The following is a 23,893-nucleotide window of genomic DNA, read 5'->3' on the forward strand; positions in this document are numbered from 1 at the left end:
TACTCGAGAGCTTGTTTTTGACATGAGACATGCATATCACTTCAGCTCGCATACTGGACTGATAACATGTACGTTGCTGTCCTGGAGGACACACGGATTCTTGCGGGACTTTGCAGCTCCGTGTCAGTCCAACGCAACATTGCGTAACAGCTATTGATGATCTCGCTCTACTCCGACGTTACCAGCGTGCTAGATAGAGAAGTACTGACTGGCACATTGATTGCACAGACAAGCTCCAAAGAGCGCGACCTAACCACTCTGGCGGGGACAAGCCGTCGCACCCCTCAAAACCGGTGACCCCAAAATCATGGTTCAGAGGCCTATCATCTGCATTGATTGGCTTGCGGCTAGCCCTATATCGCCATTGGAGCCTATGCTGGTCTGGCTCTTCGGCTGGATGCGTTGGCTTTGCAGTGCACTGCGGGGCTTCAGACGCTCGCTCCGAAGTGGGGAGTCGGTGAGCTCACCTGAGGAACATGGCGAACTGGGGGCCCCGCCTGAAGTTTAAGGCGCCTGATTGGACGCCATGTTGCGATATTGTAACAAGTCACCGACATCTTGATTGAGTTGCGATATGCGCCAAGTATGTGCTGAGGACACACATGGAAGGAAATGACGAGGATGTTTTGCGGCGTAGGTATTATATAGTGTGCTGACAGCCTGACCTTTGAGCCTCACACCTGGCCTCTGCAGTCATCCTTCGTCATCTTCGCCTGCAATACGCTGCCACTTTCACACGCAGAGACGAATACGACTCTGCACATATCGCAATCTCTTGATCTTTTAGTGAGATCATCAACATGACATCCCACAACCAACCCATGCCGCCACCGATTCGAACAAACACTGTCGATTCACAAAAGTCACAGTCGTCGTCGGGTCAAATATCTCCACCCTATTCTCCAGCATCACCAACGGCCCGCGCAACTGCTTCGCCTACCGAAACGTCTTTCTTCGGCGCCATTTCAGCACGTATCCGTGGTCGCTCACGTAGTCGCTCTCGTGGAGCCACATCTCGCAAACGCTCCAAGTCGCCCATGGTCATGCCACCCGAGCAAGCACCTTACTCACAAAGACATGCTTCCGCTACAAGCCCCATCAGCCCGACAAGACCAACCGCAGGACCGGTACAAAGTGACAGACCTAGCATACAGGCTGCAGGTCGGCGAAGCACAAGCGGAAGCGATCCATGGAAGGGACGGCATTCGAACGACTGGCTGTTCAACGGGTACTCGCTGACTGCTTCGGCAAAAGAGCTGGTTCAACGACGGAAGTAAGCAGTATGGGTGGCTGGTAGTACTGCTGGCGGTACCACGCTCGCTAGCGAGTGTCTGGCAGCGTTTGACGAACGCTACGAAGAACGATGATGATATGGCTGAACGAATTCATTTCGAGGTTATTGGGTTTACTGGGGAGGCGAGCAGGGCAACTGAGTAGTTCGCGGCGTTGTTGTCGCTATATCCAATCGCATTCTTACTGTCATTACCTTGGTTGTACATTAGCTTTAAGCATGCGATTTGGCATTACCGTATCGAATGCCATGTGTCGCATGTCGTGATGCCACATTTGTCCGATGCGCTCGCATACTGGAGTGGCGCGGCTCCACGTTGAACCATACCAAAGAACACAGTCGTTCCATGCTAGCAAAGATGGTATGAAATGTCTTAGTACAAGGTCAGAGAGTTCGGAGTGGATTTGCGCAGCTTCTTTACATAATCAGCCCTACTGACTCGCGGCGTCTGCTCCGGTCCCGCACCTGCCATGCCATGTAGCAGGTACCAAACGATCTCACCGCTCCAGCGAGTACCTTCATGTCTACCTGTGCTCTGTGCTTTTACGATGCTCCCGACAAACACGCGAATATGATATCGACATTCGATACGCGTTGTTCGGATTGCCCTGGTCGCCATGTCCTATCATCGGAGTAACGACATGATGCCCCAGGTAGCCTAATCTGCTGCGTCGAATCCCGAAGTATGACCCACCACCCCTCAATCACGCCGCCCTGAGGTTCATCATCGTTCGGTACAGATATACGCATTCCGAACCCGGGGGAGTAACGTTCGTCACACCGCATCGGCTTGTCCTTCAGTGTTGGCACCGAACAGTTCACGTATTTAATAATCAATCGCGATCCGTTCCGAATCTCCACGCCTCTCCCTCCGCTGCACTTGGTCTATCATAGAACCCATCATGAAGCACGAACGCGCCACGCTTCCGACACCTACTTCGTCAGACTCTTTCTGGCACAGCGAGCCGAATGAGTTTCTACTGGGTCATTGTACGACAGAGGAGTTGCCCGCCGAGGCTGACATCGTTATCGTGGGATCTGGTATAACTGGCGCAAGTGCTGCGAGGTATCTTTCGGAAGACGAAAGGGCTGCTGGCAAGAGCATAGTCCTGCTCGAGGCCCGAGAGGCATGCTGGGGCGCTACAGGAAGGGTAAGACAACCGCGTCTATTCTTCATACTCAAAGCGAACAAAACATCTGGCGCACACTTGCTGACGATCGCGCAAACAGAACGGTGGTCACTGCCAACCTCTCCTTTTCGACCGAAGCAGCGACGTCGCTGAATTCGAACTCAAGAACGTTGCCGCAGTCAAATCCTACATCCAAGATAATGGCGTCCCTTGCGAGTGGCGCGACGTAACAGGCTGCCGCACATTCTGGACCGAAGGTGCGATGAAGGAGGCTGAGAAGGAAATCGAGCATCTTAGGGAGATCGCACCCGAGATCGCACGTCACGTCACCATTATCAAGGACAAAGAGGAGTTGAAGAAGCATCGCGTCTCGCCTGACTGTGTCGGGGCGACGTTGAGTGAAGGAGCTGCGAGTTTATGGCCATACAAGCTGGTCACATTTGTTCTTAAGAAGCTCATCAAGACTGGCCGGCTCAATCTACAGACCAAGACTCCCGTCACCGAGATCACCTCGTCAGATGGCACGCACACCCTCCACACACCCCGCGGCACCATCAGCAGCAAGACCGTCATCCTCGCAACGAACGGGTACACATCAGCTATCTTACCTCACTTCGCCGATCTCATCGTGCCCTGTCGCGGGGAGATGTCAGCCCTTTTCCCACCTGAAGGATCGACCCTTCTACCGGACTCGTACGGTATGGTTGGGGCTCTCGGTCAGCCAGAAAATAACGACGACTACCTCATTCAGCGCCCGTTCGATGGTGTCCCAAACCCCGGTGGTCACTTGATGTTTGGTGGCGGCCGCGGAGCGGGAAACTTCCCAAGCATAGGCATCTCGGATGACAGCGTAATTGACGAAGGCTCCGCTGCGTATCTCCGCGGTGCGCTATTGAAGGTCTTGAACTTGGGGGGGCAAACTGAGGGCTTACATGAGCTTAAGGCTGCGGCACAGTGGACTGGCATCATGGGATATTCTCGTGACAACCACCCATGGGTGGGCAAGGTGCCCGATAGAGACGGCTTGTGGCTGGCCGGCGGATACACAGGACACGGTATGCCAAACGGTACATTATGCGGCAAGGCAATTGTCGATATGGTACTGGGCGAAAGTGACGGCAAGGATCTGATCGCCGTGCACGAGGAGATGGTTCAGAAGGGAGACATACCCAAAAGCTACATTCTGACAAAGGAAAGAATTGACCGGGCAAGACTGATGCTTACGGTACAGCAACAAGATGCGCAGGGCGTACACATGAACGGTGTTGTGTAGATGTCAATGACAATACCACTGGCTCTCTTCGCATTGATTTACTCGCATGGCAATATCTGAATCTGCTCATCCCATGATCCTGTGATGTATGTATTGAATAATGCTACCGGCCGTGGAATTATCATCACTGTGTCTTGTGGCTTTGTTTTGGTCTTCTTGATTCAATCGGCGCGCGGATGTTAGCGTCTAAGGCGTTACTCCGCTTCCAAGGTTCCCCCACTGGAGTACCAAGCCCGACCGATTACCAATACCCTACTTCACATGATCACGCTGCCACAAAGATCGATGTATCCAGGCCTCTACCAAATTATCTTGTAAACAGTGCATAACCTATATTAAATCACTATTACCTGACTGACGTCTCAACTCCGTTGATGATTGCACCGTCCAAGACATTCCCCTCCTCTACACCTCAACATGCCAGCAAACTCCCTCCCCTCAAAGATCGGAGTAGTAATATTCCCAGGCTTCCAACTCCTCGACTATGCCGGTCCCCTAGACGCCCTCAACATCCTCTCCGCCGACCATCCTCTCACGCTCTGCACCATAGCCGCAACACTAGACCCAGTGCCAACCCAGAACTTTATGCAAGACAAGCAAGGCTCCCAATTCTCACAGTCTATAGTCCCGACTCACACATTCGCCGACGCACCGGATGATCTGGAGGTGCTGCTCCTCCCAGGTGGTCTCGGCGCGAGGGGACCAGAGAGCGACAAGTGGATGAAGCCACAAGTCGAGTATTTGAAGAAATTGGATTTGAGCGGCAAGGGAAGCATCAAATGGGTTCTAACTGTCTGTACGGGTAGTGAGATTCTAGCCAGGGCTGGTATGTTAGACGGCAGGAAGGCTACGACGAATAAGCGCGCTTTCAACGATGTATGTGAACATGCCTCTCATCTCCCCACTCCAGACTCCGGACTCGTTACTTACTATATATTCCAAGGTCAAAGCCAAGCACCCAAATGTCGAGTGGGTTGCAAAGGCACGTTGGGTTGTTGACGGAAATATCTGGACGAGCTCTGGTATTTCAGCTGGTATAGACTTGACGTTTGCGTGGATTGCGGAGGTGTTTGGCGAGGAGACGGCGCACTATGTGGCGGATCGGAGTGAGTATGAGAGGAATATTGATGCGGGGAATGATCGGTATGCTGAGAGGTGGGAAGCTGTGTGATCAGGTATAACGGGATGCGTATAGATGGGGACGATGTTAGTCTATGAAAACAATAAGCATCACCTTACAAAGTATCTCTGGGTAGTGAAGTCATTCATGTCATGTGAAATTAGAAATCTTGTCTATGATGAATATCGCTATGCTGGAAAGGCTATCAAGGTCGTAACGCTAAGATGATGCGGAGTGACCGCTACAACAGACGCAAATATCTATTATCTAATATTGGTGACAGAAAAGAAAAAGCTACTTGCGGCTGCGGAAAGCAGCGAAAGGAGGGAAGAAGTAGGCAGGGTGGAAGCACGTCAGTACCGTGCAAGCAATAGCCAACATCCTAGATATCGTATTAGCATTTTGTCTTTGCTGGAAGGATTCAGATAAGTGAGACTTACATTCCATCGAGGAGCAAGAACTCCTTCTCGTTCCTCATGAGCGAGTTTCCCCATCCACCAGCCATCTCGGGCAAACGGTAGATACACCTGATAAGTACAGTCGTGTACGCGAGGACAATCATCCAACCAAACAGCTTGATCTTAGCCAAGCGCACAGTTCCAGTCTCTTTGTCCATCTCATACGAGCTCTTCTCGCCCATAGCCTGCTGCTTCCTCGCTTTGCGGTACCGGAACACGTAGACGACGACGAGAGCGCCACACACTGCCATGGTGACGACCTGGAACGCGATACCGGCAACAATAAGGTTGTTGCCCGCGTCGATGAGCGCCTTATTCGTCGTGCCACCCGCAGCCGCCATACCACCGCCACAAGCCTGGAGGACGATGGAACCGAAGTCGCAACCGATGAAGATCCAAGGGTAAAGACGCGGCTTGAGCAGCGAATGCTGGGGTCCACAGTACAAGACAAAGTGCTTAAGCGTGAGATAAATCGCGGCAGCAACGAAACTCGGGCCCAGAACCAAGCAGCAAATCTGCAACTTGAACCCAGACTCGCTCCATGGATTGTCATTCATGATAACACGGCCCGCATATCCCGCTGCTTCGAGGAAAGTTCCGACAGCCAGTGCGGCAGTGTAGGTCCATGTGCGACTCAGAACGCCCACGACGAGTGTGCCGATGCAGAGGATGCCGAAGAGGGCGCAGAGAAAGGCGTTGGCGCCTAGATTAGGGCGGTACCCGTAGAGTGTTGCGAAGACGGGGCATTCGGGGCTGACTTCGAGACATTGGCGGAAGTTTCCTTTGGGCCGGTCTTCTTGTGCGGATACGACGACGAGGAGTTGCGTTGCTAGGGCCAGGGCGGCGATGAGGCCGGTTCGTGCGTGGGAGCGCATGGGGGGCGAATTATGTGGAAACGGAGAATCAGACAACGATAGACAGACGACGAAGAAGATGTGGGATCACCAGAACGTCTACTCTACAACAGAAGAGCAAAGATCCAACACGAACAAAAACGCGGGCGAACAACGTGGGTAGGTGGACTAATTAATCCCAGCCCAGCAACGCCCTTTATCATGCACGTAGTATACCCACACTACCGTATACACCGTGTTTGTGCTGCCAGACTGCGCCTCCAATCTCTTTTGCCTCGCCAGAACGGAGAAGGGCTCTAAGCGACGTAGGTCTTGCCGTGCTTGACCGCACGCCATTGGTTCAATGCCGCGGCTCCACCCAAAGTCATTGACGCTGACGCCTTGGCCTCGTCCGATGCATCTAAGCGAGGGTGTGTCGCGACCCGGCGTATGGGTCGTGTTGCGAGGTCTTGTACCCGCGGACGCCGTTTCACCGTTTTCAACGGCACGTGGTGAGATAAGGATGGGGGTTCTGCCTTCCGTTTGCGGTGGCGGGGTGCGAGGGCACTTTTGCTGTGATGGCTTGTTATCACGTCGAAGGAGTGTTCTTGAATGATGGGGGGCTAGTGGCTTTGGGGTGTGGCGTCGTTCGGCTTTGGTTGTCGGGCTGCCGTCTTCCCGGTCGTTTATCTTGTGTTTTTCGTTTCGGCTGGCGAGGCTTCCGTCTCTAGTGGTTTAGAAGGGAGTTCTCGATGCTGTTTGGTTCTTGGTGCGAGGCTTTTCGCACGCGCACGCGCATGTCGGGCGAATGCTTACAGTGTGTAGGTGGTCTCCATGATGAGTGGTCGAGTGAAAGATGACATGTAGTTGCTTACTGGTAGATTGCGCTAACCGACTTGGCTTTCATGACCGTTGCTTCCACATGGGCACTCAACGGTCGCTTTCTTCCTTACCAATCACTATTCTGAATCGGACTCGCGGGATTTATGGCCTCCGCTAGTATTCACTTCGACATATGTGGGGCATGCTACTGATCGTATTCGTGATTCATATCAATATCACAACTTCGAACTCCGCCGAATGCAAACCCTCCCGCCAATGAAACGCCTAATCGCTCCAAATTGCCAGAATCGTTAAGAGTTTCAACCAGCGACATCCTCAACCCTAACCCACCGCTCCTCCAAAGCAAGCACCACCAGCTCCTTCACGCTACCCAGTCCTTCCTCTCTGCCCAGCGCAACAGGACACAGGAGTTCGCTAACGTTCTGTAAAACCTTGTAAAGCCTCATAGCCTTCTTCTCCACTTTCTTCTTATCCACCTCGCCGTGTTTGGAAAGGACAGGACGAGAAGAAACGTGATGTGGTGCGGCAGAGAGAGCAGCGAGGTGGTTGAGCAATTTATGCAGGAGGAAATGCATCCACGTGAGGTTTGTCTTGGGGTGGAAACCGCGCCAGACGTCTTCTTCAGACTCCTCTTTCGTTGGTATCGGTGCGACGTCAGGTACCGTTTCCTCGCCATGCTTGTGGGGAGACCGTTGAGGCATCTGTGGTTCGTCGTCGCCTGAGTCGAAGCGAATGTGTGTGTTTTTTCTAGGTGAGCGGCGGGGTGTGACTGGGGCTTGCTCTGGCTCTTTCTCTTCCACATGTTCCTCTTGCGGTATATCCAGCGGCTCGTATTGCAACGGATTGTCGAAGAGTGCTACGCCACGCATATAGCGGTAGATCTCATACTGGTATTCTTCACTTGCATCGCCTTCGAAAAGCGCCATATCTTTGTTAAGATCTAGGTAAGCGACGTCAACCACCTCTTCACTCGTGGATGCGGCCGTAGAGCTCGAAACGTGCGACATAACAGACGTCCTACGTGACCGGGACAGGGAGGCAAGAATATCTGCGCGCGACAAGGTGTAATCAATGACCGTTGTGTCGAGGCCAGTGAAGCGAAGTTTGCGCCGCAAAGGGTCTTTGATAGAAGGCTGCAGCACATCCCCACCTGAGCGTGAAGACCGAACGCAGATATTGCCAAGATGCAAGTCGCGATGCTCGAATCGGCAAGCCTCTTCTGCCTTTCCTACGCTGATTGCTACCCCCCAGAAGACGTCCCAGGCTTCCCATATCGACGACATGCCACCTGTTTCCATGATCTTCTCAACATCCGTACCAGCGTCTTGCATCTCTACTACAGCCCAGAGCTGGTACTCGTCGTAACTAGTCTTCTTGCTGGGATCGGGGAATTCACTCTTCTTTCCGCGAGGCCGCGTCTTATTCCATTCCTTCCACGCATCGTTGAAAGAAGCCGAAGGTCTACCTTGCACAATCGTGAGGTCACGGAAGACGGTGAATCCAGGTATGTGGGTGAGATTCTGGAGGAGCTTAACCTCGGAAGCAACATCATCGACCTGGGACTTGTACGCGTCATCCTGTTCACGCTGCTCCATCTCTTTTTCTAACTGCGCTTCGCGATCACGAACCGCACGGGTGTGTAGCTGGCTTGGTAGGGGAGCAGCTGGTGGTGTCTTGAGCGCTACGACTTTGAGCACCGACTCCTCTTTAATACCGTTCGCAGGTGATATCGCTGATAATCGATACACTTCTGAGAATGAGGCCTCGGCGATCTTGGTAACTTGGAAGTGCGGCTCCAGCTCGTCTGACCACTCCTGGAACCCTATAACCTTCTTTCTATCGCTGAGTGCCAGTAGTGGCGAAGCATAGGCGGTGTATATGTCTTCAGGTTCAGGTGTCGGCTCGGGCGTAGGAAGGCATGCTGCTGGTTGCGTCGAGGCTGGTTTTGAATAGGCTGAATTTATGGGCACTGGAGACTTTGCAGGTGTAGCGACTACATCTTCGGCAACAATAGTAGGAATCACGCGTTTCTTCTCTTTCTTTGGTTTCGGGACCGATCGGGCCAGTTCGTCAACGTTGTGTAAGGCGTTGATGTTGCGGTCGCTCAGCACCTTTCGCGGTCGACGTGGCTCCTTGAGCATATCGAATTCATCCTCCTTGGGGCCCTTCATGGACAGAGTCTGCATGCTCTGATCCAGTACATCTTCGAATGGGACGACATTCTCCTTTGTGGTATCCTCGTTGCGCCCAGGCTTCGTTTTGCGTGACCGCGATCGTTTTCTTAATATACCCTCATCTTCCACAGGTGATTTTTTCTCTATTCGGAGTTTGCTCAATCCCTGCTCCAACACTGACACATCGTCTCTTTCTAGTTCTGTTTGTTGCCGCGGGTCACGTGTCGGGCCGCTAGCCGCATTTTCCTCCTCATTTTCTCTGTGCGCAACTCCTTTCTCTGGTGATAAGAACTTCGTGAATGCAGTCCGTCCTCCATTCCTCTTCTTTCCATATACGACTTTTGCGGGCATCTTCGAAGGCCTGAGCGAGTGGTGTAGTCGGTTGTCGATTCGTTGAGGAGGTGCCAGGGTTTGGAGGGGTCTCCACGACGGAAAGTCTAAGCGAGCCGTTTCCATAGCAACGGCAGAGCACCCGGGCGAGACTCCTTTGAAGCACAAGTTGTTAGGAGCTATCATGCGCTTGAAAGATGACGTAGTTTACTAAAATCAAACATTTTGCACATGATCAGGACGAGTGATAATAGCACGGGAGTTGAACAGAGAAGCCCGCAAACGGTTCCGCAGAATTAAAATTAAAATCAACAGGTGCTCTGTGATGATACAGAGGCCTTTTAGCACCTCCCAATGCGATATCAAATGAACGCTCTTCCAATTGAGCGTCTAAATCGTGTACATGTAAAGTGAGAGTCCAATCTCCCTTCTAAACCCAGAAGCAGATTGCACAAAGAAGTTGCCCAAGTGACCGGCAGACGGGCAGAGACTGGGTAATGGGATTGAACGCTGGAGACAATAAGGTGAGGGCACTAGGCAATCAGACAAAAAAGAAAAAGAAATAGAGTCCTTGAAAAGCGTTGGAAGGGCCTGAGAAACGTGATGTTGGGACAATTTACAGCCAAGTGAATTCTGGTGATTGATAGGTGGGTGGTTTTGGAGATCAAGGAACGACGGAGCTCAGTTGTCGCCACTGTCAACCTCAGCTGGCGGTGTCTCAGCTTCCTCTTGCAGTATGGGTTGTGGTATGACACCGAGACTCTTGCGTTTACTCTTTCTCTCTGAGTCTCCGTCTTTCTTCATGCCATTTGCCTCGGAGGACGCGGAAGTAGGACTCAGGGTGCTGCTCGATTTCTTGTTCGGGGCCATGCTCGAGTAGCCTACGGTGAGTTTGGATGTGCTGTCGTTGTTCTCGGACTTGTCAGCAAAGTCTTTCCACTTGCGCCAACCGTCGAAGTCGATGAGTGCTTGCATGCAGCCCCACTCCTTGACCTTGCGTTCAAGCCAGACAAAGTTGACAGGCTATTCTATATGTTAGTAAGAATGATACTGAAATAGAACATGATTCCTTACCTTGGTCAAAAAGTCGTTGCAACCAGCCGCCAGAGCCTCATGTCTGTCACTCTGTAGCGAACTGGCTGTAAGCGCGACAATAATGACGGGGCTCTTGAACATGCCCTTGTCACCGAGGCGATCATCCTCGCTCAGCTCGTCTTTGCCGTTGCCCTCTGATCCAAGCCTATTGTTGGGGGCCTCACTACTGCCACTGCTGAAGACGCCAATACTGTTGACACGCTCCAACCGTCGAATCTCCTTGGTAGCCTCCAGACCGTTCATGACTGGCAGCTGAATATCCATGAGTACCAGATGGAACCCGCCTGCCTTCCACTTGGTTACTGCCTCTTTTCCGTTCATTGCACGCTGCCATCTGACCTTCAGACGCTGCATGAAAGCACCCAAAACTCGCAAGTTAATGATGTTGTCTTCTACAATCAACACATTGATGGGCGGCACTGAGCCATCCAAAAGACCGGCTGGCAGACTCGGTGGCTCCAACGGCGCCTTTCTCCGCTTCTTCTTATTGTTCGGTTGGGGCGAGGATATGCGTGGGGTAGGTGGAGTTGACTCATGGAGGGTTTGTGAGTGGGAGATGGGATCGGCTGAAGCAGGCGGGGTGGGTATCGGGTTGTTCGAGGCGGCAGAGTTCTTTGCTTCGGAGGCGGAGGAGTCATGGCGTGGACGGTTTGGAGGGCGGACAGACGTGGCGGAGGAGGGGATGCCGCCGCCGAGGGTGGTTGGTGAGGCCGTGTGCGTCCTAGGGTATTTCGGTCGATGGGCATGCAGCGGCCCTCGTCTGGTACCGCCCGGGGACGGCAGTGCAGGCAGCTGTCCAGTGTTGAGCACGGCTATTGAGTGGGGCGCATGAGGCAGAGGCATGCGGGCCTCATGCGGTTGGCCCGAGGCAGCGGGAGAGGGAGCGATGACGGGCATGGGCGGGAAGTACTCGGTCTGTGGGTGGACGCCATCTTCATGGTGGTAGTAAAAGGGCACGCGTGGTGAGGGCTTGGGGGTCCTCCGTTGGGGCACGTCGATGATGAGGGCCTCGGTCACGTTCTGGCCGCCGGGGAAGTAGGCATCCAGGGTGCGGCACATGTCCTCCTCGGGGCCCAGCGTGCGGTCTCCTCCCCGCTGGTTGTCGCGCGGGATGATGCGCAGTGTGACGTCGGGCGAGTCGAAACTCCTTCCCAGCGAATTGGCGTACTTTTTGAGAATCATCTCGCGGACGTCGTCGACCAGGTCGTCCTCGCGAATCTGCACCAGCGTGGCCGAGGCGCTGGGCCGCTTGACCCAGATCTTGCGGTGCAGCATGCCAGCGCTGAAGTTGGCGGGTACTCCGCCAAAGTAGTCGGCGACGGTGGGCGGGCCGGTCTGGATGGCAGCCTGGGGGATGTCGGGGACGAGCAGCTTCTTGATTATCTGGGCATCGGTCTTGTTGACGACTGACTGGCGGCGGACGAGGGCGGGCGATGGGTTGTGCGAGGTGTCGTTGCTGCTGGCAGGGACAGGCTCGGTGGTTGTGTGGTCGCTCGGGGCGGAAGAAAGCGACGATGGCTCGGCGCGGTTGAGCTCGGCAGGCTGCTGCACTACGGGGTGGAGAGGCGTGGGCGCCTCGAGAGTCACCTCTGGCAGGACGACAGGCACGTCGGCGGAGGGCTGGCGCTGGTGGTGGCTTGCGGTGCTCGCGATGCTGTAAGTCGAGTGTCGATCTCGCGAGGTGTTCAGGCTGCCAGTGCTGCCGTCGGCCTGACTGTCGGCGGCCACTCCAAGCACATCCGACCTGACCATGCGCGGATCAGCTGTCTTGTCGTCGGGAGTCTCCGCGCCAGACAACTCGGGCAGCTGCTGCAGCGAGACGCTCTTACGGAGGGAGCTGGTCGGCGGCGGGCGCGCATGCCTTTCGCTGCCATGCGAGGAAGTGAGTGAGCGTGCACTGCTCGACGTCGCGCTGCTGCGTCTCAACAACTTGGACCGCGCATTCTGCAGCCGCGTCTTGATACTGCTCATGCCAGCAACCAGCCGGAGGCGCCCAGCATGCAGTTTGGAGAAGCGCTGCGAGGCCGTCGTGGTGCGGGCGTTGGGTAAATAAATGGCGGCCTGGCTGCTAAGGAAGCTATGGGATGCGCTTGGCCTGGCTGTCCATCACTCGCCGGTAATCCAAGAGGGTCGTGATGCGGCGGGCACACCAGAAAGAATAGACAACTACGATTAGAACAAGAAGGAAAGGGGCATGGATCGATTACTACAAGACACGAAAAGGAAATGCGTCGTGTTGTGCTTCTTGCAAGCAAGTATTACCATGTTAATCTCAAAGTGCGCTTGGGCCTTGGAAAGAGGAGCGCATTCCTTATGCCCCCTCTCACTTATGCCGCCCAACTTCCAGGCTTGCCACCGGACTGTCTGCCCAGTCTGCCTACATATTTATCATGCCATCAGAGCCCTGGAGTGTCCAAGACGTGTCTCGACCCAATGGCAGCAGCCTCTCGCATCACGGCTGAGCGCCTGAATTCTGCTTCACAGGCTACCCCAGCGCGTTCCATCGCCAACTCATCTCCACCTCACCTCCTATCTCCTCTTGGGTCGCCTGTACGTAGCTCCTCTGTCACCCGCACACCCATCGTCGATCCCTCCGGATCTCGCGATGCAGCTCTCGCCACATGTATGCACCTCGTTGCGATAACCTGATATACGGTACGGTCTATGCCAGATGTGGTGTGGCTGATGAGGGCACCACCACAGCCCATTGGCTGACATGTGCAACTGCATCTCTTAATACGTCGCTACCATACATACGTAGTCGCCAACTACAACGATTATCACGAGAAGCGCCTGACACATCTTCAGAATTTGAAGAACCTACTCGACCTGCTCCCATGGTCAAACGCCATCAAAGTGTTTAGTAGAGAGTTCGGTCACGCTTTTGTTCCGTCGCTACGCCAGTTACTTGTCGCCAACTCAACCATCACGGCATCATATACCACTATTTCAGCCCATTCTTTCACATACGACCACAGAATCTTGAGATCACGGCTTCCCGTCCGCTCAGCCCTAGTTAAGCAAGATATCGGCGGATTAGTAGTCAGGTGGGTGACCACTGGCGAATCCCCGCTGTTGTATGTTTTTGCCTTTTTGCTTCGATGTTGAACTTTTGAACAGGTATTTACGTGCGTTGACATGCTCCCGGATACCCGAGTATGTCCCGATGTCTTAATACAAGACCTGCGTAGACTGTGTGCTTCGTCTTTTTGAATGATTGGAAGAAGTGAAGACATCAGCACGAAAACCAACAAGCATAAATCCAATGGTTGTGAATGTTAACGATACTGGAACCTCATACACAAGATACGTTCACATTTCACAGGGCTGGTATGCGTTTCATACCAAAGCGTACTACCGGTATCGCCTTCAGCACACGTAGCGTGTGTGGCAACGGGGAAACTCGTCATAGCAACAAAACACCCCACCAAGCACAAAGCCTCCTTCGCCTTCCATTTACAATGCTTCGTGGTGGACCCGGGTTGCATATCCAATGCTCTCCCTCTATCCCTCTGTCCGAGTCTCGATCCTCAGGCTCGACACATCATATCCAAGGCACCGAGCCGTTCTCGGGCTTCCTCCTGTGAAGCCCACAGACACGAACCTAGAAGTCTTTGAAGCTCTCTTCCCATTTGTCGCTCAGTTCCTTGGTATATGGGTCTCTCTTCTCCGACTCGGGTTCGTATTCATCAAAGTTGCGTGTGTCAGCGGGCCCCCTTAGATGTGGTACGATGGGTCCCTGGACTTCGCGGTTATACAGCTTCTGCCAGTCGATGTTCTTAAACCACTCGTGCTGTTTCACACGCTGAGCGCCGCCTGCGACGTTACCTAGGCGCTTGGATGTGTCGACGGTGCAGAGGCCGGAGATGAGGTCGCGTGCAGTGGGGGACATGGCAGAAGGGAAGCGCACGCGCCCTTCTACGATTCTAAAACATGTCAGCTCTCCTCTCTCGGATATCTTGGATACTTGCGTACTGCTCGTAAATCTTCATTGGGTTCTGGTCCCAGAACGGTGGTTGTCCCACGAGGAATTCGTACACCAAGATACCAAACGCCCACCAATCGACTGCCGTGCCGTGGCCTGTGTTCCGAATGACCTCGGGTGCCAGATACTCGGGTGTGCCACAGAGTGTGTAGGTCTCTCTATTCTCTACCTTCTTGGCAAACCCAAAGTCCACCAGCTTGAGGTGGCCTTCGGCGTCTATGAGTATGTTTTCGGGTTTTAGGTCGCGATATGCGACGCCTTCCCTCTCGTGGAGGAACTCTAGTATAAGGACAATCTCGGCAGCATAGAACTGTGAGGTGGGCTCGTTGAAGCGCCGTGCTCTCCGCAGGTAGCTGAAGACTTCACCGCCGGGGCAGTAGTCGAGCTGTCCACCATGTCAGTCATTGACGAGTGCTCGTAGGTAGGCGCCACTACGTACCACCATGTAGAGGGAATCCAGCGATTGGAAGCTGGCGACCATGGTGGTTATGAACGGGTGGCCGGCTACTTTAGCCAGGACATTGCGCTCGTTCCGGACGTGCTCGACTTGCTTGAGCCGAATCACTGGGAAACGGGTGTTAGTAGATGCAAAGGGCGCATGTCGAGGGCGCAGACGTACCATCGACTTTGCGCAGAATCTTCAATGCAAAGACTTTGTTCTCGTCGCCCGCCTGTGCGTCCTTTAATCGCACCAGCCACACGCGCGCAAATGTACCTGACGTAGAGTCAGTGTCCTGTCCTCGTCTAGCGGCGTGGACAAGTATGCGCACCGGTGCCGAGTGTCTTGATCAGCTCAAAGTCTTCCTCGCGCAGGACCTTGGAAGAGTGGCCAACGGGCTTCTTCTCCGGGTCAATGTCAATCTCGTCGTGGCTGAGTGTGTGCTTTTGCGCCTCCCATTGCGCCAGGTGCTGCTTCTCTTCCTCGCGCGGCCGGTCCATGGCCGAATCGGTGCGGTCGTGTAGCGGGCCAGATTGCGACGGTGAAGAGGCCTCCTTCTTGTCCCGGTGGTGTTGCATGGGGTGCAGCATGTTCTTGAAGGTAGTCGCCATGGTGGCCGGTTATGCGCCTGCGACAACGGGGTAGGGATGCGAGTAGTAGGCGCGATCGGGGGGTCGGGTGGGTTGCTCAGGTGCTGTCTTATCCGGAATCAGTAACGGAAGCAACTCATGGCAGCAGGCACAGGCAGCGGCGGGGTCAATCGTCGGGTTTGTATGTGCGTAGTAAGCAAACGTATCGTGAAGGGCAGCCTGTGGTTAGGCGGGTCGGCCGGGCGTGTAGCATTCGACGACCGCGGCCAAGGGGCACGTTGGACTATAAAGCGGGCGCGACAAGGTGCATGCATGGCGGGGGCTTTTGATCACTCACTCAATGACGCAGGGCGTGGGGACTGGGCTTGCAACAAAGCCGACTTAAGCCTGATGAGACGGCACGCAGCTCCACTTGTCGAGTACGAACCTGATGTGTTCTTAACTTTCCGATGTGAGCAAACATAGTGCCTTTTAGGTTCCTGTTAGCTATTGCTTAAACAGACTTCCCGTATCCGGCCGCACCAGACGTGATTGCACGCTATCCCCCGGCATTCTGCCATTCTGCCCGTCAATCTCATTTCGATGCGAACTGCCATACGAGGATATAACTTGCTATTCGACTGTACTAGATATGCCCAAACTCCAAAAACTGTAACTCCAAGTATTGCATGCTCGTCAACTATATCTACACCATGTAGTCGTACAAATGCCCATGACCGAGTTCGTCTATAACGTAGGAGTTAAGTGTAGACGTTTAGAAGAGACAAGTCGTGCGTGATTTGCAGCTCAGCCACTTGCTCGGGTGTTGAGGATGAGGGCGACAATGAGTCTGAACATGTTAGTTGTTGGCTAGTCGCATCATTCCGTTGGACGTACCCGTAAAGACCCAGAACTTCGGCGAAAATGAGGATGAGGACCATGCCGACGAAAATCCTCGACTGGCGCATGAAAGAGCGTACACCCTACATATGTCAATGTGTGCCGCTATAGTAGAACCAACGCTACGTACGGCGTCTCCCACGATTCCAATCGCGTAACCTGCAGCCAGGCCAGATAACCCGACTGACAGACCGGCAGCCATGTGCATGAATCCAGCATACAGTGAGTATGTGTTGTCCGGCGGAGGCTTGATGTCGCTAGCAATGAGAACGGATATGACGAGCGCGTAGACAGCCAAGATACCGGACATGACGATGGGGATGAGCGACTGCCCTAGTTAGTTGGAGCTCCCACAGACGTCAAAGACAGCTTCTCACCTTCATAATCAGGTCTGGCCTGTATGTTCCGATACCAGCAATGCCGATACCTGCTTTGGCTGTACCATAGGCAGCTCCAGCGCCTGCTGCCGTTAGCTTCCGCACGTTCAAGGTGTTGGCTCGGGTGTCGTACATCCAAAGATCATCTGGCCGTGGTTCGTATATTAGTTCGATAGCTACGTGGGAGAGGTGCTACTCACAGCAAACGCGATGCCGCTCTGCGTCGTGGGTTAGCTATGAAGTCATCAACACGGCGTGGCACTCACCATGCCAAAGAAGGGCGCGAAGCTCGGCGCGAGCTCATTTGACGACATGATGCCTGCTCGGGTGGTGCGCAGGTCGGGCGGGTGGTGTAGTAGCGAGGGAGTCGACGCGTGATGGGTGAGGCGTTGAATGGTTGATAGTCGTTGCGCTGGGCGTTCGTAGGAGAATGGCACTAGGCTGCTTCGGGGGGCAGCACGCCCCAGCGCTTCTAATACACACGATCGTGGATACGACTACACCCTACCCGCCCATTTCGCACCTACACCACCTCGCATCTTCACGTATCTTCATCCAGGACGGCCCTGGGTCCTCGCTGGGCGGCTTCAACCCTTCCTGCCCCAGTCGCCCTCTTCCCCTCGGCCACACCCCGCGGCACTGCACCCCGACCAGGCAAGACTGCGCAGAGACATGGCCGACTACGGGAACCACCAACGTCCAGAGTATGCGCGCGGCCCCAACCATGGCCAGCCCTCGGGCGCAAGGGAAACCGCCTTCACCAACATCTTCGGCGCCAGCCCCCAAATGGCCGGCCGCTCGCAGACCATGACCTCGCAGTCTCACATGCGCATGCCCGACCGAGCTGCCACCATGTCCAGCCAGACTGCCGACATGATGCAGCGCGCCCCGCCCATGCGCCAGCCGGTCAATGGCTACGATCGTCGCCCTCATCCCCAATACGACGCGCGCCCGGGCAGCAATCCCGGCGAGCAGCGGCCCATGGACCCCCAAAATGCCTACAATCGCCCCATGCCGAATGGCTACGGCCAAGACCCACGATACCACCAGGGCCCGCCGCAGCCTCAACGCCAGCCGCAGCCCCAGTACCTCCCCCAGCCGCTTCGCCCGGAGCGTCAGCCATACGGACAGCCCCAGCGCTTTGACCCGCGAACCTCTCCTCCAGGGCAGCCCCCCTTCACCAAGCCTATACCCAACCGCTTTCCCGGCCCACCTGGGCCTGCAATGAACGCTGACCCGTATCGCTCGCAGTCACTAGCTCTGAACCCGCGCCCGCAATTCACCCCCGGAGGACCTTCTCATCCCTCGCAAGCTAACACCTTCCGCCAACAACCATATATGAACCACATGGCACGGACTACGGCCCAGGGGCGTGTTGTTCCAGAACGACCCGACGAACGCACAATGTCTATGACTTCTTACACCAGAGACCCAGAGCACACTCAGACAATGAGCGGCAGGATCATACCAAACCGAAGACGAGAGTCTGGCGGATCGGAAATGGCACCTGGAGCGCCCGGGCAGCCCCAACATATGAACGCTGGACTCCCGCCAAATCCCAGGAGCATCAGCCAAGGTAGCGTGCCAACCCAGTCTCGCACCATGTCGATGGCATCAACCGTCGTACCTCCCTCCGAACGAACAAACACCATGTCTTCGATGACTTCGCGTCCTGATTCGACCCAGACTATGGGTAGCAACGCCAGCAACAACCGAACCTCTAACCAGTCCATGACCTCGCTTTCACAAGGGCAACAGGTTCCTGCCGCCCAACGACGCGCGCCGCTCGTGTACCCCGCCTTGCTATCACGAGTTGCCGAAACCTTCCAGGATCGAGTTGGCCTAACAGAGAAAGAGAAGGACGGTCTGGTGTACAAGAGTGCCTTCACCGGCGCAGATGCGGTTGACCTCATTTCGTTCATCATCAAGACCACGGATCGTAATCTGGCACTGCTTCTCGGCCGCTCTTTGGACGCCCAAAAGTTCTTCCACGATGTGACTTACGCTCACCGGTTGCGAGATTCGACCAACGAGATCTACCAATTCCGCGAGACCATGGTAGAGGACAAGTCCGAGATCAACGGCGTCTTCACGCTTCTCACCGAATGTTACTCTCCTACGTGCACCCGCGACCGCCTGTGCTACTCCATTGCTTGCCCCCGCCGCCTTGAGCAGCAGGCTCGCCTGAACATGCGCATTCAGCCAGGTCTTAAGCGTGAGGAGTCAAGGGCGAGTCTGCATGAGGACAAGGACAATGAAGAGCAGAAACTCTGGATCAACACTGTGCCGAAGGAAGTCTCTGAGAGTGTGTCTGAGAAGGAACAGAAGCGACAAGAGGTCATCTCTGAGCTCATGTATACTGAGCGCGATTTCGTAAAAGATTTGGAGTATCTCCGAGACTTCTGGATGAAGCCCCTCCGCAACCCCGCGACTTCACCCATCCCCGAGCACCGCCGGGAGAAGTTTGTCCGCACCGTCTTCTCAAACTGCCAAGAAGTCTACATGGTCAACTCGCGCATGGCCGAACAGCTTACGAGGCGCCAGCAAAAGGAACCCGTGGTTCGAAACGTCGGAGACATCTTCCTCGAGTATGTGCCACATTTTGCGCCCTTCATAAAGTACGGTGCGAACCAGCTCTTCGGTAAGTACGAGTTTGAGCATGAGAAACGCACAAATACCGGATTCGCCAAGTTTGTCGATGAGGTAGAGAGAATGAAGGAATCGCGAAAGCTTGAGCTCAACGGTTATCTCACCAAACCAACAACAAGATTGGCCAGGTACCCTCTGCTCTTGGAGAACATCGCAAAGTACACGGCCGATGACAATCCCGACAAGGAAGACATTCCCAAGGTCATCAAGATTATCAAGGAGACACTGTCAAAGGTCAACGTGGAATCTGGAAAGGCAGAGAACCATTTCAATTTGATGCAGCTCAACAAAGACCTTAAATTTAGGCCTGGAGAGTTTGTGGATCTGAAGCTGACCGACGAGAACCGGCAATTGGTGTTCAAAGGTACTTTGAAGAAGACCCCAACTGAGACCACTGGTGACATTACTTGTTACTTGTTTGATCATGCGGTTTTGTTGGTCCGGGCGAAGACTGTCAACAAGCGCGAGGAGCAGAAAGTCTATAAGAAGCCGATACCTCTGGAACTTTTGGTCATTACGCAGATGGAGGAGGTCAATCCCAAATTGGGCATTTCCAAGAGGCCATCAGCCAACTTGATCGCTGGCAAGGCCATTGCTGCTGCTACTCCAAAGAACAACGACCCTAAGCAGCAAGGATACCCTATCACATTCAAGCATCTCGGAAAGGGCGGTTACGAGTTGACACTATTTGCCAGCACCCCCATATCTCAGCAGAAGTGGATGGAGCACATCGACACCCAGCAGCGAAGTTTGAGGGAGCGTAGTAACATCTTCACCAAGACGATTGTCAACGAAGGCTTTTTCTCTCCGACCATCAGAGTCACCTGCGCTGTTCCGCTGGGTATGTATCTTATCATTCTACTGGAAATTTCGGTACTAACTTTTGACAGATGGGGGTCGCAAACTGGCTCTTGGTACGGATGCTGGTGTTTATGTCGTGGAACGGAAGCCAAAGGACGCCTCCATGCGACCTCGTCGTGTGTTGGATTGCAAGGGTGTAACCCAGATCGAAGTTCTCGAACAACACGCAATCGTGCTTGTGTTGGCTGACAAGACGTTGTATTCATACTCGACAGAGGCTCTCGAATCCGACGAGACCCAGTCCATGGTCAAGCGACCACGCAAGATTTGCCACGCCAACTTCTTCAAGGCCGGGATCTGCTTAGGACAGCAACTGGTCGCTGCAGTCAAGACATCCGCACTCTCGACCACTATCAAGGTGTACGAGCCAAAGGAGCAGATGGGCAACAAGAACAAGAAGTCAGGTTTCGCGAAGATGATGCTCTCCACGAGCGGAGCAGACCAGCTCAAGCCCTACAAGGAGTTCTACATTCCCACCGAATCGACATCGATACATTTCCTGCGATCCAAGCTATGTGTTGGTTGTGCACGCGGTTTCGAAGTTGTCAGTCTGGAGACGCTTGAAACGCAATCGCTGCTCGACCAGGCAGATACGTCGCTTGACTTCGTTGTACGGAAGGAGAACATCAAGCCAATTCACATCGAACGTATGGCCAGCGAGTTCCTCCTATGTTACACGGACTATTCCTTCTTCGTTAACCGCAACGGCTGGCGAGCGAGACCTGACTGGAAGATCACATGGGAGGGCACGCCCCAAGCTTTCGCCATCTTCAACCCCTATATTCTTGCCTTTGAGCCTAGCTTCATCGAAATACGGCACATGGAGAGCGGCGGTCTGGTGCACATTATCACAGCCAAGAACATTAGATGGTTACACACTTCGACACGAGAAGTAAGTCAATCACGTAAGATCATGTTCACGCAGGAAGCTAACAATATCCAGATCCTGTACTCCTATGAAGACGAACTTGGCACCGATGTCATCGCTAGTCTTGATTTCTGGCAAACTGCGAATGGTGGCAAGCAGTCGCTTGATGTCCAGCGCTCATACGAGAAGAGCTAGACTCGACAGTAGCCTGCAACGAAACTTTAACGTCGAGCCTCTACTCTCGAACATACGAGCACGAAACCAGTGGCAACCGCATAGTCACAGCCACACATGCACCACCTCTTCTCCTGACGACTGCTCTGCAGTACTTAATGTCATCCTACTTGTCAGCGGAGGCATGCGACATTGCGGTCAGGGAAAGCTCAGGAAATGCCTCGACCGAGTCGCGGGCGGTGGCGATGGGATGATCACGTTGATTATTACTCTCCTTCTCAGGGGCCAAGAGGAGAGAATACATTTGTATCATAATAGACTCGCACGGCGATTGATCTCATTGGGTTTTCCAAAGGCACCTAGGCTCAAAATGTGTTGAAGGCATACCAGGTAGTGCGATTGTTGAAGACATAATCTGAAGATGCGATTTAGCGAGTTTGATTACCTTCTCTTTATTCCTTGCTTTCTCACTGCATCAATCATGTAGGGTTGTGTTTTGGCAATGTGGCTGAGCCTTGTAGTTCGCTTCACTTGCTCGCATACCGACACCGTACTCGAGACTCGGATTAACCGCCGTTACCGACGCTGGAAGTGGGTATATATCTCCGCTTGTCGTCACTAATACCATGGTAGGTCTAGTCGGATAACGTGTTCCTTAGTCTATGGCTAGCTTCACGGTCGGTCCTATTCTCGAACCATCACATGACGGGTTTCAGCTCAGTGTAGCAGTACCTCCGACATCGTTCCTTGTCACTATACTGCCAGAACAGTATTGTTATTCTCCGACCCGCATTCTATCCACTCCTTCTTCACCGATCACACAGTCGAACAATTATCCGGATTGAAAGCACCATTTCTGGAATCATGGCTCCGGGTGTATTGTGGGTTTCTTCGCGCATCGTGAACCCAGACAAACTCTCTACTGAGAAGTTCTGCGATTGGTACGAAAATGTACGTACTTTGAGCCTTCTTCATGAATAGTATCCCACAAAAGAACGAAGAACCTAATAAGAAATGAAAAGGAACACATCCAAGAAGTCATCAGCCTCGGCGGCGTACCCTCCGGTGTACGCTACCAAGCCCTACAACCCCAACCCTCATCATCTTCCTTTAGCAACAAATTTCCATGGCTAGTACGTCTCTTACCCCATTGCCACAACATCTCCATCTAACCCCCAACCCAAAACAGGTAACCTACGAATTCCCCGACATCACCTACAGAGAAAGCGAAGACTTCCAGAACATAGCCGGCAAGAACCCTCCCAGCCAAGAACTAATCAACACAATCTACAAAAACTCCGCCTTCGCCATCCGCTTCTACGAAGAAATCCAGGCCGTAAAAGGAACCACTTCATCTCCGACTAAATTCGTCATCAGTGCCGCTCTCCAACCACCCAAAGACGCTTCTTCAGATGCAGACTTCGATGCGTGGTACCGCGAAGAACACCTTCCGGTTCTCTCCCGCGCACCAGGCTTTGTGCGCTCCCGCCGGTTTAAACTAGCGGCTGCGTCTACGCTGGAGGACTTTACGTTTGGTGATGCGATGGAGACGGCGCCGAGGTATTTGGCGTTGCATGAGTTCAGTGGGGAGGTGTTGCCGTGGAAGGAGTTGGAGGAGAGTGGGCAGACGGAGTGGGCGAAGAAGGTTATGGGAGGTTTGATCAAGGAGGAGGTTGGGTTGTATGAGGTTAAGAGAGTGTATAGTGAGGAGGAGTGGGGGAGTGTTGGGAAATAGAGGAGAATAAATGATTTGTTGATGTTTTGACTTGTTCTCATTGAAGCTGAATGTGTCGTTTATGGATGGTAGGTAGGCTTTGGTTGCAACTATCTTCCTTAGGTGACTACCTAGGCACGTCTGCTTGTAAATGTAGATTCGTATCATTACCTAGCTATCTGCCCTATTGGCTGATGGGTTAACGTGATCTGATATCGCTAACTATGATCAAAGCTGTCCTTCGAGATCGCTCAATAGCCTCTCAAACACGTCTGCTGCCCTATGTGCATCCACCAATGCGGTATGCCAATTCCTTTCCTTAATAATCCTTAGGTTCAAGCTCTTCCAGAGTTTACTTAGTGCCAAGGAAGTGCCACCTGGTACACACCTTCTCACTATATCCGATAGATTGTAGACAGAGACTTAGAGCTCATCTTAGTTCTCTTAGGCAACAAGAAACATGGTCTTCCCTTTGCTAGATCCTCGCTAATGCATCGGCGTCCAGTCTGGTAGCTCCCCACTTCAGGACAATGCCTGCAGTCTCATCTTCAAATCTGATCTCCCTGAGTTCCGCTCTGTGAGATTCCATCAGGCGAGCGTTTTGGTCAGGGTTGTAGTGTGTACGAAGAAACTCAGAGATTCGTGTCTGGAGGCTGTCGTCCTGATCAGCATCACTTACAGCGGCTGTGTGGTTTGCCGTTGCTGTTGCGAAGGAGACGCTCCGGTACTTGATTGATGTAACCTTCGTAGGCCCTTGACCTATCTAACACGTTGGTTATCCCAACTTGCGTCGGGATGGCAATGTAGTTC

At 53.6% G+C, this 23,893-nt stretch overlaps 11 protein-coding genes across 11 annotated transcripts; 6 read left to right on the forward strand and 5 right to left on the reverse strand.

The window, feature by feature from the left end:
• The first annotated feature begins 654 nt into the window (after positions 1-654).
• BKA58DRAFT_7310 (uncharacterized protein) lies at positions 655-1,471 on the forward strand. Its single transcript, XM_046175817.1, has one exon. The coding sequence runs from the start codon at positions 801-803 to the stop codon at positions 1,275-1,277; it is 477 nt and encodes a 158-aa protein (XP_046030638.1). The 5' UTR covers positions 655-800; the 3' UTR covers positions 1,278-1,471.
• A 581-nt stretch (positions 1,472-2,052) lies between these two features.
• BKA58DRAFT_7321 (FAD dependent oxidoreductase) lies at positions 2,053-3,727 on the forward strand. The gene is made up of 2 exons (XM_046175822.1): positions 2,053-2,442; positions 2,522-3,727. The coding sequence occupies exons 1-2, from the start codon at positions 2,194-2,196 to the stop codon at positions 3,692-3,694; spliced, it is 1,422 nt and encodes a 473-aa protein (XP_046030639.1). The 5' UTR covers positions 2,053-2,193; the 3' UTR covers positions 3,695-3,727.
• A 204-nt stretch (positions 3,728-3,931) lies between these two features.
• On the forward strand, positions 3,932-4,934 carry BKA58DRAFT_372107 (DJ-1/PfpI family protein-like protein). The gene is made up of 2 exons (XM_046169097.1): positions 3,932-4,570; positions 4,638-4,934. The coding sequence occupies exons 1-2, from the start codon at positions 4,112-4,114 to the stop codon at positions 4,863-4,865; spliced, it is 687 nt and encodes a 228-aa protein (XP_046030640.1). The 5' UTR covers positions 3,932-4,111; the 3' UTR covers positions 4,866-4,934.
• Positions 4,935-4,946: 12 nt separating this feature from the next.
• Positions 4,947-6,308, reverse strand: BKA58DRAFT_7466 (parasitic phase-specific protein PSP-1). Its single transcript, XM_046175847.1, has 2 exons — positions 5,255-6,308; positions 4,947-5,196 (listed from the first exon to the last, which is right to left on the reverse strand). The coding sequence occupies exons 1-2, from the start codon at positions 6,145-6,147 to the stop codon at positions 5,109-5,111; spliced, it is 981 nt and encodes a 326-aa protein (XP_046030641.1). The 5' UTR covers positions 6,148-6,308; the 3' UTR covers positions 4,947-5,108.
• Positions 6,309-7,247: 939 nt separating this feature from the next.
• Positions 7,248-9,473, reverse strand: BKA58DRAFT_407163 (uncharacterized protein; the record flags this gene model as incomplete). The annotated part of the gene is made up of 1 exon (XM_046172010.1): positions 7,248-9,473. One exon carries the CDS (start codon positions 9,471-9,473, stop codon positions 7,248-7,250), a length of 2,226 nt encoding a protein of 741 aa, XP_046030642.1.
• A 660-nt stretch (positions 9,474-10,133) lies between these two features.
• BKA58DRAFT_433530 (putative response regulator receiver) lies at positions 10,134-12,518 on the reverse strand (the record flags this gene model as incomplete). The annotated part of the gene is made up of 2 exons (XM_046173198.1): positions 10,134-10,475; positions 10,527-12,518. The coding sequence occupies 2 exons, from the start codon at positions 12,516-12,518 to the stop codon at positions 10,134-10,136; spliced, it is 2,334 nt and encodes a 777-aa protein (XP_046030643.1).
• Positions 12,519-12,646: 128 nt separating this feature from the next.
• BKA58DRAFT_7616 (uncharacterized protein) lies at positions 12,647-13,739 on the forward strand. Its single transcript, XM_046175872.1, has 2 exons — positions 12,647-13,097; positions 13,356-13,739. Exons 1-2 carry the CDS (start codon positions 12,774-12,776, stop codon positions 13,653-13,655), a joined length of 624 nt encoding a protein of 207 aa, XP_046030644.1. The 5' UTR covers positions 12,647-12,773; the 3' UTR covers positions 13,656-13,739.
• A 228-nt stretch (positions 13,740-13,967) lies between these two features.
• Positions 13,968-15,964, reverse strand: BKA58DRAFT_7402 (serine/threonine-protein kinase YPK2/YKR2). The gene is made up of 5 exons (XM_046175833.1): positions 15,303-15,964; positions 15,152-15,247; positions 14,972-15,096; positions 14,523-14,917; positions 13,968-14,473 (listed from the first exon to the last, which is right to left on the reverse strand). The coding sequence occupies exons 1-5, from the start codon at positions 15,580-15,582 to the stop codon at positions 14,152-14,154; spliced, it is 1,218 nt and encodes a 405-aa protein (XP_046030645.1). The 5' UTR covers positions 15,583-15,964; the 3' UTR covers positions 13,968-14,151.
• On the reverse strand, positions 15,965-17,226 carry BKA58DRAFT_7401 (V-ATPase proteolipid subunit C-like domain-containing protein). Its single transcript, XM_046175832.1, has 7 exons — positions 17,084-17,226; positions 17,018-17,035; positions 16,951-16,963; positions 16,818-16,900; positions 16,571-16,768; positions 16,438-16,523; positions 15,965-16,390 (listed from the first exon to the last, which is right to left on the reverse strand). The coding sequence occupies exons 1-7, from the start codon at positions 17,129-17,131 to the stop codon at positions 16,348-16,350; spliced, it is 489 nt and encodes a 162-aa protein (XP_046030646.1). The 5' UTR covers positions 17,132-17,226; the 3' UTR covers positions 15,965-16,347.
• A 263-nt stretch (positions 17,227-17,489) lies between these two features.
• On the forward strand, positions 17,490-21,390 carry BKA58DRAFT_305490 (CNH domain-containing protein; the record flags this gene model as incomplete). Its single annotated transcript, XM_046167067.1, has 3 exons — positions 17,490-20,307; positions 20,357-21,219; positions 21,271-21,390. The coding sequence occupies 3 exons, from the start codon at positions 17,490-17,492 to the stop codon at positions 21,388-21,390; spliced, it is 3,801 nt and encodes a 1,266-aa protein (XP_046030647.1).
• Positions 21,391-21,812: 422 nt separating this feature from the next.
• On the forward strand, positions 21,813-23,429 carry BKA58DRAFT_7824 (uncharacterized protein). The gene is made up of 3 exons (XM_046175898.1): positions 21,813-22,320; positions 22,392-22,502; positions 22,559-23,429. Exons 1-3 carry the CDS (start codon positions 22,234-22,236, stop codon positions 23,102-23,104), a joined length of 744 nt encoding a protein of 247 aa, XP_046030648.1. The 5' UTR covers positions 21,813-22,233; the 3' UTR covers positions 23,105-23,429.
• Positions 23,430-23,893: the final 464 nt, after the last annotated feature.

This window comes from Alternaria rosae, assembly GCF_020736505.1.
Source record: "Alternaria rosae strain MPI-PUGE-AT-0040 chromosome Unknown BKA58scaffold_1, whole genome shotgun sequence".
Lineage (NCBI taxonomy): Eukaryota > Fungi > Ascomycota > Dothideomycetes > Pleosporales > Pleosporaceae > Alternaria > Alternaria rosae.